This window comes from Helianthus annuus, chromosome 1, assembly GCF_002127325.2.
Source record: "Helianthus annuus cultivar XRQ/B chromosome 1, HanXRQr2.0-SUNRISE, whole genome shotgun sequence".
NCBI classification, from domain to species: Eukaryota; Viridiplantae; Streptophyta; class Magnoliopsida; order Asterales; family Asteraceae; genus Helianthus; species Helianthus annuus.
In genome coordinates, this window is record NC_035433.2 from 130,186,907 (window position 1) to 130,200,252 (window position 13,346).

General features: G+C 36.3%; 1 protein-coding gene across 1 annotated transcript; it reads right to left on the reverse strand.

Annotated features, from left to right (window-relative positions):
* Nucleotides 1–673: 673 nt before the first annotated feature.
* On the reverse strand, nucleotides 674–13,018 carry LOC110878043 (DNA mismatch repair protein MSH1, mitochondrial). Its single transcript, XM_022126306.2, has 22 exons — nucleotides 12,803–13,018; nucleotides 11,937–12,075; nucleotides 11,356–11,453; nucleotides 11,184–11,259; nucleotides 10,930–11,049; nucleotides 10,742–10,789; nucleotides 10,577–10,641; nucleotides 10,324–10,409; nucleotides 10,022–10,186; nucleotides 9,717–9,826; nucleotides 8,883–8,988; nucleotides 8,728–8,803; nucleotides 7,573–7,631; nucleotides 6,617–6,684; nucleotides 6,262–6,435; nucleotides 5,521–5,727; nucleotides 5,105–5,364; nucleotides 4,366–4,509; nucleotides 3,975–4,032; nucleotides 3,113–3,412; nucleotides 2,221–2,886; nucleotides 674–1,140 (listed from the first exon to the last, which is right to left on the reverse strand). Exons 1-22 carry the CDS (start codon nucleotides 12,916–12,918, stop codon nucleotides 910–912), a joined length of 3,372 nt encoding a protein of 1,123 aa, XP_021981998.1. The 5' UTR covers nucleotides 12,919–13,018; the 3' UTR covers nucleotides 674–909.
* Between the last annotated feature and the right edge of the window lie 328 nt (nucleotides 13,019–13,346).

A 13,346-nucleotide genomic window follows, 5' to 3' on the forward strand; every position in this document is an offset into this window, starting at 1 on the left:
CTAACCATTATCATGCAAGGGTAGTTTAGTAATTTTTTTAACGGCAACAATGATATTTATATTAAAGAAGCTAGCGGGGAACTAGCCAAAAAAAACCCCAAGAGCCATCTTCGACACGTGGAGGTAGTGAATCCTCCACCCGGATCTCTTAGCCACGAACCCTACCCAAACGGATAAGCCATAAGCAAATTCTGCAATTCTAATATCTCCTCTGAAATGGTGTAGCTGCTCGAACCAAGCACCAGTTCCATTTGAAGGCAGATAGGGAGCCGCTACTCTAGAGAACATTTTCGACTTTCTCAATTTCATACAGATTGGGGAAGAGGTGTTTTAGAGGGATTAAGCCCAGCCAAGGATGTGACCAGAAGCTTATGTTAGAACCTTTACCCGTGTAACCATGTTCAGATTCAAATCCGGTGAATGACGGACTTGTTTATGGAGCTCGAAAGATCCAAGCAAGAGTCTTTGTGAATGTCATCCAGAGAAGCAAAAGAGACGTTGTCAATGCCCTCCATTTCCATTTAGTTAGCAGGGCAAGGTTTAGAGTTTTAAACCGAGCGCTCCGAAGTTGATTCGTATATTCGTTAGAGAAATCAGAATGTGGGAGCTCTGTGTGTGTGTGTGTGTGTGTGTGTGTGTGTGTGTTTATTAATCTCATCAATGAATAACAAGCTCATAACCAAAATCATGCTTCAATGAAAATAAACAGATGGTGCATTCATGAATACATCATGTAATTACAAGGACCACCAAATGGAAACCCACCGGTTAACAATAACTAAAGCACAAATGTTCATCATTCATGAACTCGATCAACTACCCAACTACCCGAGCCAAAATTGTTGAACCAACAGAACCCTAAACACGAGTGTTGGAAACTACAAGATACTCGTGACAAGATTTGATTAATCATCTATGTAAATTTAAGCTTTCTAAAGGGATATCAGAAGTACCAAAATTCCGATGTTGACCATCAGCTACATTCGTGAGTTTAAAACCATGATTCGGGAGTTGGTTAATCAACAGAGTTTCCAGCTGGCAAGCCATGCTCTTCCCGGAAACTAGAAAATACAGAAATGAAGCATTTTGCATCCCATTCTTTGACCGATGGGCACAAATCCGACCCTGGAGATTGTCCGTCTGAAATGTATGATCAAATATAAGAAAGATCAATGAAATGAATTGCAAATCTTGTTTCAGTTAATCACAATATATTATGGGTTTGTTGCAGTAGGGAATTAAAAATATAAAAATCAATTATGTTCGTGTGCCAATATATATATTTGTTACATTGTTTATCTCATTTCTCTCCATTGCCAAAATATATAAGTTTTACTTTAGATTATTTGATAATAACTAATAAGTACATAAATTTTCCCCTCTTCAATCCTGAGTACGGTTAGGTATGCATTCCCCGCTATTTGTGGTCCAACAATTCGAGGATATAGTCAACGCCACATGGGATGCATACCTTATCCGAAGTACTAGAGGTGACAAATTGGCCCATTTACTTACGCATGGGTTGACTTGGGTTATGTTTTAACTCTAACGTGTAAAATACAAAAAAAAAAAATAAATAAAAATTGGTTCAAACATAAACAAATATCAAGTCATCAAGAGTGTATTAAAGGATTGAAGCTCCCATATCACTTATAAAAATTTAGATTATTACTGAAATAATACAGTCTATGTAAATGTGTAATTATATTTAGCACACTAGATATTTATAAAAAAAATAATAATAACCATACAAAAAAGAATACTTGTTTGAAACAGACCCATTTTGCCACCTCTACCAAGCACTTGACACAGGGATTCCGAACCGGTTCATAACCCGGCCCAATACCACACCTGAAACTGCCTTGACCCAAACCGATTCCGACTGACCCATACCGCCAGTTTGTATATCGGTTCCTACTCTCGTTACTCAAACCAATTTGGACTCGAACCAGTTTGAAAACCGGTTTAACCAACTTCAACCCAACCCAACCCAACCCAACCCAATCCAAACCGATTTGTATAGGTTCGTTTTCCTCCATAACCTATTTATGACCCGAACCAAATCCGACTCAATATGGTTTGACCAAAGTTGACCAAACCGATTCTGTTTACAACCCGAACCGGTTTTGCCAAAAAAAAAAAACAAAATGTACACCTCTAACCAGTACCATGGGTTCTTAACAAAATAGTATAATTAAATTCATGAGAATAGATACATACCTCTCCCACATAAAGCTTTTTGTCAGGTCTCAAGATCACATAAACGCTCGAAGTACCAATTGTTGATGGAGGGGGTTGTTCCTTAGGACGTACTAAAACACATTTCACTTTAGTTTTAGTCTTTGAGGATTCATTTAGCTTTTTATGGCACGTTATGCAGACAGCATTTTCAACGTCCTTCCAAAATTTCTCCGTTTGGTTTGATATTTCATTACCAGAGGAAATACTCACTTCTTGAACGCTCGCTGGTTTATTGCAGACTTCATTAAATCCCTTATTCGAGTCTATTTTGTACACTGAATTGTACAGCTGTTCCGCTCTTTGTATTATTGCATCGGGAACACCTTCTTTTTGAGCTGTTTCAAAAGCAAGACTCTCTCTGCATATTCCATCAATCAACTTCCACGTTGGTTTAGCTTTTCCGTTCACTAAATCACTTCCCATTGCTTTGTAAACGGTATGTTTTGTAGTTAGTGGTAGATTGAAAATATCATGCAAATGCGTTGATACAACGCCCAAACATCCGATTGAATCGAGAGTTTCGATAATGCTACCAGCAATACATGTCCCTTTTGCTGTTTCTGTACCTCTGCATATTTCATCCACGAGGACTAGGCTCTGTGAAGTGGCTCGACTAATTATAGAACGCATCTCTGACATTTCAATCTGAAAAATAACACGCATAAGAACTTTTGGGTGACTTTTGGCGTGTTTGACCCGTTTCCTTTGAACTTTTAAGCTAATCTTTTTTAGATAAAACCATTGTCCCGATAGACCCATTCATAAGCATATATGTCAAGATTGCCACCTCTAAATAAATTCTTATGGCACCAACTATAAAAGTTAAAAACCAACATTGAGGACAAAGAGAAGACAGACATTAGTAACGCACCTGAAACGAGCTTTTCCCATCTGCAGGACTGTCATAAGATTTTACGTGTAGCATAATCGAGTCAAAATGTGGAATCAATGCGGACTTAGCGGGTACCATAAATCCACATACTCCAAGAAGTGCAGCGGCTGAAATTGAACGAAGCAAACTTGATTTTCCACCCCCATTTGGTCCAGTCAGAAGAAACATTGATTTCATATCAATATTATTCAACACTGCACTTCCTTCAGCTGTATCAAACCAATATGGTGACAAACCAGCAATCTTCATCTCACGATTTCTGTCCATTTGTTCTTTTTCCTGCATACAATTGTGGTATAGACAGACTTTAAACATCTCTTTACTAGCTTCTTTCTTAAACAAGAGTTAAATGCCATTTTAGTCCCTGTGGTTTGGGCCATTTTGCCAGTTTAGTCCAAAGGTTTCATTTTTCACCTGTGGGTCCAAAAAGGTTTCACCGTTGCCATTTTAGTCCACTGGGTTAACTTCATACATTTTTTCTGTTAACGCGAAGGGCAATTCGGTCATTTTATATGTAATTCTGTTAACTAGAAGAACAATTTGGCCATATAAACTGACCGAAATACCCTTCTCGTTAACAGAAAAAATGGATAAAGTTAACCTAGTGGACTAAAATGGCAACAGTGAAACCTTTTTGGACCCACAGGGGAAAAATGAAACCTTTGGACTAAACTGGCAAAATGACCCAAACCACAGGGACTAAAATGGCATCTAACTCTTTAAACAAACAGGCGTAAATATAATGTAGCACACACGAACAGATGCATGTGTGTGCATGTAATAATGTATGCGAAGAAAAGAGTGACCATAAATACGCACTAGAAGGTGGAATAAATTGTACCTCGGAACGTTGGGACTGAACGAGAGTGGGGAACACCCATTTTCTTCTTTTGCCTTCACTGTTTAAATCATATATAACAATTAACTACATTAGAGAGATCTCCTATATAAAGCTCTACTTTTTCGAGAGGTAAACCAACCTTCCGAATGCCAGTCGATATGTTTAATTTAATAATGTTACTAAACATAATAATCAAACTCTCCTAATCCCCTGTTTATAGAATTATTTTATTATTTAAACAAAATATTTACATAATACCTAGATGCAATTCTGCATTTCTAAACCCCTTGTGTGGGGCCCTAAGTCCTACCACCATTATATGCAAACAACTTAACATGAAGTACCAAAAATAAGATACAATGGTCAACATTTTTTTTCAGATTTAGAATACCTCACATGAGCAAACAATGCCTTTGCAATAACAAGCAACATGGAGGCAAATACAAGAACGTTAATTTCAGCTTGCAACTCGGTAGACAGTCCCCTCAACAACTCTAACACCATAGACTTTGCCTTTGCACCAGCTTCATGGTACCTAACACAATGTCCAAAAATCTAAGTTAGCAACTGTACTAAGCTAAAAGATTCAACTAAAAAAATAAACGGGTCGAGTGGGTCAAAGATGTTTATGTGGTTCTCGTGGTCCACTACTTAAAATGGGTTATGTATTGAGTGTGCAGTTGTGCACTATATATATATATATATATACACACATATGTGTGTGCGATTTTCTTGTCTCAAGCACGCGCTTTTTTGCGCCTTTAGCTCGCTCCTCTAACCAGAGGCGAAGGATAGTGGGTGCCAGGGGGTGCACCCGCCCACCCCAATATTTCGGTTAGAAGTGTATAAGTTCCGATTTTTCCTCCGAAAATTTTAAAATTATATAGGACCCCCCCCCCCCGATTATTTTTCCTAAATTGTATATCCTAAATATTTATAAACTTTGTATATAAATGATGGGTAGTTTGGTAAATATACACTTTGTTTTATTTGGAACTATTATTATTTGACCCGATTTGAATCGAATAGCCAATCCAACCGGAAACATAACGATAGGAACAAAAATTGGGTCCCATCACTTTACGCCCCCTCGAAACTTTTGGTCAAGCTCCGCCACTGCCTCTAACTACCTTGTGAGTGCATCTTCCACTTTCGTTGTGGTAAACCATTCCTCTCCAACTTTTCTACCCTTTGAATCTACAGAGGGCTTTAGTTGTTTAATTTGTTTTTCGCCAGGTGTATTAGCCCAAGTGGCTACTGGTGCAAAACGCTTTCCCTTGAACCAAATAGCTTTGTGTTCCCGAGCATACAAGATTTCCCCTTTAGGTCCTCCAAGCGGGGCCGTGACAGCTTTTATTCTGCAAATTATAGGAACAAAATCTTCCGTAACCTAGAAAATAGAACACATGTTAACGCACATATTAACAACCATTGCCTTTGTTTTGGCAGGGGATATTGTATAGGTCAACAAACTTTATCAAGGAAAGTCAAATGAAGAACAGGATAGATTAGCTAAAAACTCGGGGGAAATAATAATAATACTTACAGCTAAAGATAAGGCTTCGGCTGCCTCATCCACTTCTTTGTAAACTTCTTTTAAATGGATCTTCTTAACACGATTCTTCCATGAAGACTCCATAACCTCAAAAAACTCACTTGGTACGTTCGCGTACGTGCTCAAATTTTGATCGGTTTCACCACTTAAAGATATAAGACCACCAATTGTACGAGAGATAGATTCACATTTATTCACCTGGAAACAAACAATAACAATGACAAAGAGACAAATCATATGTGTCAATTAAGATTGACGACAGGATGCATATGACCTTGGTTTTAAAATGCGCGCATCAGGAGCGCATAATGCGCACATCACCTGATGCAGTGATGAGATCGCATTGCGTGATGTGATTCCATGATGTGTGCATCACATGATGTGGTCCGATGCGGTGCCTCATACAGTTGACCAGTATTTGAACAAGTTAGACTATCGATTGAACAAATCTGACTATAAATGATGAAAGTATCTTAGAATTTAGTGTTTAAAGGTTAACAAGTTAAAATATTAGCTATAAATAATTTTTTAGTATTTTTTGATAAAGAACACCTCGCATACGTGATGTGTGCGCTTCGCGCATCACGCATCAGCTTTTGGGATCAAGACGCATCAGATCGCTATACGCTTTTTAAACCAAGCATATGACAAGTCTTTGACAAAATGATATCTATATTTAGTTAGTAACAAACTAACAACCTATTTATATGTCATGAAATTTCAACCGCTTACCAGTAACTCAAGGTCGATTTTCAACCTGGTTGCTACCCATGTAGGATACACCAATAATTTCAATATCTCATTAAGCTCGGAGTTTCTATGGAGCTGCAGAATTTCATCAAGCACGCTTTTGATCTTGCAGAACTCAACATGATTAGCCTCCCTTAACTCAAGTAGCTTCACTAGCTGCAAGATTAACGATCCGTAAATAGATATGCATGACAAACATCAAACATTCAACAAAACAAAATTGGATAGAAACAAATCACACAAGTTAGAAAAAAAAAAAAAAAAATTATTAGGCACATAATAAATTGGATTTCCATGCCTCTAATTAGATCTGCGACTGAGAAACGAACTACATTACCTTTGATGGTGCGATGCAGGTAAAATCAGGAATTGAGCACGATATATAGCCCATAAGTTTGCATATTGCTGGAACATTTTTAAAAAGTGAAAACAGTTAGTTTAGATCTTAGAAAATATACTAATTCAGATTATGCATAAAAGAATGAAAATTAAATGCAAGTTAATAACAAAAAAGAATAGAACACCGCTACAGATGTGAAGACAATGACAAACTAAATACTATTTTTAAAAGGGAAATTGGCCTGTAATAATCCCACGTAGACCTTACTGGCCATTAATAATCCCACCTCAGAATATTCCCCCCACCAGTCCCACCTTTCACCTATTTTTCCTACAATGGTCCCCCGTTAAAAAAACTTAACGGAGTTAAGCTTTTTTTCCAAATTACAAACAGATTTTTTAGGGCTTTTGATTAGAACGATCATACGAGTCCATTGATGTAAAACTTGCCTCGAAACGGTCCTCCAAACGATGAAAACGGCACTTCAATTCGGGTGTTTAAATTTCCAATTAACTAAAATCAAGTCACTTGGAGCACCATTTTGAACTAAGTTTTACATCAATGGACTCGTGTCATCGTTCTGATCAAAGCCCTAAAAAATCTGTTTGTAATTTGGAAAAAAAACTTAACTCCGTTAAGTTTTTTTAACGGGGGACCATTGTAGGAAAAATAGGTGAAATGTGGTACTAGTGGGGGGAATATTCTGAGGTGGGATTATTAAAGGCCAATAAGGTCTAGATGAGATTATTACAGGCCAATTCCCCTTTTTAAAAAGAATGAATCATATTTTGACAGAAAATTTCCAACAAAAAAAGCATATAGAGAAACAATTTCATGTGTTTTTGGTCAGTTAAATTGTGACATAAACAAGCAAAGTCAAATAACGCCAGAATGTTCACGATCCCAAATTAACTACACTTTTACAAACTAATGAATTATAATTTGGCAGTTACCTTGAATGGTAGTTGCAGTTGCATAAGCAGGAGGGTTCAAAAGTAGATCTCTAATGTAGCTGTTACAAATATAAGAATTTCAGTACTAAATAAAAGAGATATTTTTTAATGAAGATCAAAGCAAAATATATGAGAGAATACTTCCTAGGGGGATGGTTCAAATGAAAACCACTTTTATTGTGAAAACTCGAAAACTAACTAAAAAAGGCTAAAAAAACCTAAAAAACATACAATTTTTTTTTTTTTACAATTTTTTTTAGAAAAATCGCTACTTTTTATATATGGAAAAAAAATTTCAAAAAAAAAAAAAAAAAAAAAAAAGAATTTTTTGGTTGTACTGCACATGTGCACTAATACGGAAAGCCTAAACCACTTAACCCACCCCCCACCGACACCCCCCAAAAACCTAAACCCCCCCCCCCCCCAAAAAAACCTAAATTCACCCTCCCACCAAAAGCCTAACCCCCTCCCCCCCCCCAAAAAAAACCTAAACCCCCCCACCCCCCACCCTCCCGAAAACCTAAAACTAAACCCTAAACATAAACCCGAAAAAAACCTAACCCCCCCACCCCCCAAAAACCTAAACCCCCCTCCCCCCCCACACCCAAAAACCTAATCCTAATCCTAAACCTCCAAAAAAACTAACCCTAAAAGCTAAACTAGAATCAAAAAACTAATTTTAAGCATGTAATGCACATTGTAGTACATGTTATATTGCACATGTGCACTACTATAATAATAGTATTGAAAACAAGACGACACCATAAATCTTTTTTTATGTCATAAAAAATATGCTCGAATATACTTGAATGAAAGATAAGAAAATTTGTGATCTTATGGTGCCATTTTTGTTTTAAAATGATAACGTATGGAGAAATGGGAAATGTTTGAAAAGTTATATATTTTTTGTTCCAATTTTACCCCTCCTTCATTAAAAGTCTTCCCTCCCTCCTTTTTAGTGGGTTTTAGTTAGTTTTCTAGTTTTCACAATAACTAGTGGTTTTCATTTGAACCTTCCCCTACTTCCTAGTTCCTACAGGCTCTCAGCTTTTTATATACTACCTTTTGGGATTATAATTAACAACCGAAATGCTAAAATGAAATGCACAAGTAACTTGTCTATACAGTTTAAAAATAACAAAACTAGCTACTTACATAGCAGGTAATCCGGTGCAATTAGAGGGAAGCAAAACTTTTAGTAAAAGAGGTACGCCTTCGGTCGGTATGACACCTAGTATTTGGTAGGAGTTAATAAAGTATTACCAGGTCCAGATACAGAAAACTATAAGCCTAAAAATATGATAACTAACCAATTTGTGAGGCGGTCCCAAGGTGCAATGGATGAGGTTTGTTTTCTGAAGCAACGGTCACATTCCTAAATGTGACAGCATCGTCAAGACCGTAAAGCTCTTTTACCTAAAATTTGTAGCATCAATAGTAAGATAATATTCCCTTAGAACATTGGATGTCAAACCCAATATTTCCCAAATTCAAAATATTTAAATTTTTCACTTGTTCAAAAGAGTAAATTACAAAAATCGTTCTTTATGTATGTCACTTATTGCAAATTGTGTCCCTTACCTTCAATAATTACAGAAAATGTACTCGATGTTTGCAAAGCCTTGCAAGTTATGTCCTTTAGCCCTAACTCAGTTAATTTTTGTGGTTAAATCTGACCAAATGGACCCTACATGACGGTATTTTTGTGGTTAAATCTGAACAAATGGACCTCACATGAGAGTAAAATGACCAAAATACCCTCATGTGGGGTTCATTTGGTCAGATTTAACCACAAAAAGTTAACTGAGTTAGGGCTAAAGGACATAACTTGCAAGGCTTTGCAAACATCGAGTACGTTTTCTGTAATTATTGAAGATAAAGGACACAGTTTGCAATAAGTGACATACATAAAGGACGATTTTTGTAATTTACTCTTTTCAAAACGATTTTGTTCTACTGCAGTAGTTCTGGAATTGTTTAAACGACAAAATTTTCATTCGAAAGCCAAACGTGACAAAGTTCAAAAAATAAAAAATAAGCACACTTGACATTCAAAAGGTGTGGAACCTACTGTAGTTAAGTAACATTAGTAACGCTATGAGATACCCGTGTACATATAGAAAGAAGAATTAAAAACACAAAACCTTAAAAAGCATCTCATCGACAATATTCCCTTCAATCCATTCGAAGCATCTGCCATTACACTCTCCCCACAATAACCCACCTTCACCGAACTCTGTCCAGCGAGTCGTTCCTATTAAAAATGTAGTAATGTGTAGAGATAATTGATAATGTTCAAAATTTAAACACATGAAAATAAATTTAGAAAGATAGTTATGGTAAAACCAATTAAAAAAAGATGTAATTATTTTATTTATAAAGAACAGCATATCTCAAATTATGTTGATATCCAGCCCATTAACCAAACGAGGTAAAAATTATTGATTACCTGAAGAATTGTTCTTCAATGATTTATGTAGAAATAAATGATGGTAATGACAAGTACGAAGCTTTGTAACGGCAGCCTCTTCAGTTAAACCATCCTCTAAAGAGTACGTTTTCATAGTCTCCAACACTGAAACTATGCAATACCCCTTTGCAGAACGAGAAAGCCCTAAATGAAAAAAAAAAAAAAAAAAAAAAAAAAAAAGCCTCCTATTATAGATATATGAAAATTCAAACAAATTAGTGACACAAAGTCCCCTACGAGAGAATAAGATAATGAATCAAGTGAAGATAATTTTCGCATACCAACAACTGGCATTGGTTCAGGAAATTCAAGGTCACGATCATCTTCAACAAGTCCAAAAACGTAAGGACTTCCTGGATGTGCATGCCTGTATATATTAACATATGGTGGATGTGAATTTTTGTTTTATTGCTAATATTACTTATAAGCGACGAATGCACACATATATAGTGAAAAATAAAATAAAAAAGTCAAAACGCAAAGGCGGTTAACAACACACTAGAGGCAGGTAGCAAGACTAAGGTGAAAATATACCCGGATATAAACCGACTTTTACGGGAACGAGCTTGGGTTGGGCCCTGAATTTCCTCCACAATGCACTATAAACACATAAGCTTAAAATAATAACTATGCCTTCAAGCTCAAAGGAAAATTAATCAGTAAAAATATGCCAGCAACATCATAACTCAAAGCACTTACTACTGAAAATCCGTTACTTGTCAAATCATCCAAAGTTTGGCGTAGATTCTGCATAAAGAAAGAAGAAGTGATAGGTATTCATTTCAGATTTCTCAATAGCGATTTAAAGTAGAATTACAACAACCTGAAAAAAAAAAAAAAAAAAAAAAAAAAAAAAAAAAAAACATAGTATTGAAAAGTTTTAATACCATAATAGGGCAACCGGCTTTTGGAACGCCATCTGTACGCAGACCACTAAAAGGATTCAAACCAGCATGCTCCACAAGTATACAAGCATCAAATCCTACAGCTTCATAAAATTCCCCAACCTAAATAGATTAGAAGTCTTCATTAATTAATATTGATTACCAAATCCAATGAATAAAATCGTTATTGATGAATATTATATCGTGCTTTCGTTTAGCGTAATGAGCTAGAAAGAGAACGAAAATGTATAACATACCCTGCATAGCAAAACTTCCCGTGGAAACTTTGACTTGAACTTTAGTATCTCACAGTTGAGTGTTCCTTCTTTCATACTTCACAAAAAAAAAAAAAAAAAAAAAAAAAAAAAAAGGATGAAGAGATGTTTAGAATGATGAACTAATGTGAAGCAAATACTTGCATATGCATACCTTCCATTCTTCAAGTTATCATCCAAACCAAGCAAATTAGAGTAAGTGAGTCTCTTTATTAATTGCATTGAAGACGTCTTTCTACACATCTGCATTTGCTGAAAAAACAAACAAGACAAAAATATAACTAATACCGATAAATCTATAGAAAAGAAAAACAGTCCCTGAACATAAACAGCCATTCTATGACGCTATGTTGTCAAAGACGCAAGGCGCAGGCGAGCCTGCGGACACGAATTTGGTTGAACTCGTGCGTGCCTGCGGACACGAATGCAGACCCGGGCCCGCGTGATCCAGTTTTTGCACGCACTCGGTTTCGTTTTTAATATGGTCATTTGTTCTGTTTTACCTTTTCTTCCTGCGCCTCAACCACGTTTTTTGCGCCTAGGCGCGCGCTTTTTGCGCCTCAGAACCGTTTTTTTCAAAAAAAGCCCATTTTTGCGCCTAGGCTACCACCAGGCGCTGTAGGTGCGTCTCGCTGCGCCCGGGCGCCTAGGCGCGCGCTTTTTGCGCTTTCGACAACATAGCTATGACGCAACTTGAAAAAAAAAATGTAAACTTGATAGAAAATAAATAAATACCTCCTTCCACCATATAACATGAGCAAAGTCTTTCTCGTTGACATTTCTTGATTCCTTGGATTTTTTGGTCGCTTTGATGTTCGTTGTCAAAGTCTTTCTATCGCTGAAGCAATAAATCTGCTTCGGAACCCCGGTACCTCTAAATATACAAAACACGAATGTCAAACGTACGACTGTAAGGCGGTTCCAATTGTGAATCATCATAAACACATAAACCGCAAAGACAACAACTTTTTGAACCAAGACGAGAATAATCACAAGCAGTTATCGTTTGGATTGAAGATCTTTTATTTTAGATTTGGAAAATTGTACCGCAATTGTCATATACTTTAAAGATTGTTCAAAACTATGATTTATACTTTAAAAACCACCATTGCAAAGTTCACACTTTCAATAAGACAATAACATTTCTTAAACTCCAAAAAATTGTTTTGCCAATGTGTACTACATCGGCTACACTATATATATAAGTTGAACCATAAAACGTTGCAGACCGAAAGTTTCCATCCTAAAATGTTATAAAATGAAAATGCTCAGCCTAAAATATCAGCTAATAAACTATGAAACATCAATGGAATTCAGCCTAAAGCATATGGCAACTAGTAAAAAAAAGGTTAAACTAAATTAAATAAACTTTAACTCTTTATTAGAAAAAAATATATATATGTATGTATGAACAACAACTAACCCTGTTTAATTTTTAGTATCTGTCTTCAGAAACAACTAAAAACAAGCTAAAATAATATTATTATCCCCAAATTAATCTATCAAAACGCATAATTCCAATATCACAAAGGCTAACTAAATGCAAATTTCATATACGAAACTAGAAACAGTATAAACAACAGTTACAAAAAGAGGGTTACAATAATGGTGGGTATGAGATGAAACGACGTCGGGGAAGAGGGTAACGAGTGAAAAGACCGATGGAACGCCACCGGTGGCCGGAAAAGACGACGGATTTGGCCGCAGACCTGTACATTTTTGCTTTGGGTGTCGTGTAATTTAGTGATTTGGGAGTGAAATGGGGTTTGTTCCCGCCATTAAACGAGGAAACGGAATAATAATAAACGAAAAATAAGTGTGTACATTCATTTTTGTGTTTACACTTTATACATTGAGGGTCTATACTCCTATTGTCGATTTAAAACGCAAGTAATATGTAATAATTTGTAACGGGTTAAAGGTTTATAAATAAGAAAAATGCCCGGATAGTCCATGTGGTTTCACCTTTTTTCACCTATAGTCTCTATCTTTCTAAAACTACTTGAATAGTCCCCAAGGTTTTCCGTTTTGTTCTCGGATAGTCCCTGGGTCTAACTTCAGTTTGTTTTCTCTGTTAAAATGATGTGAAGTGACAAAAATACCCTTTCCTTAAAAGGCCAAACCATAGGGACTATCCGGGCATCT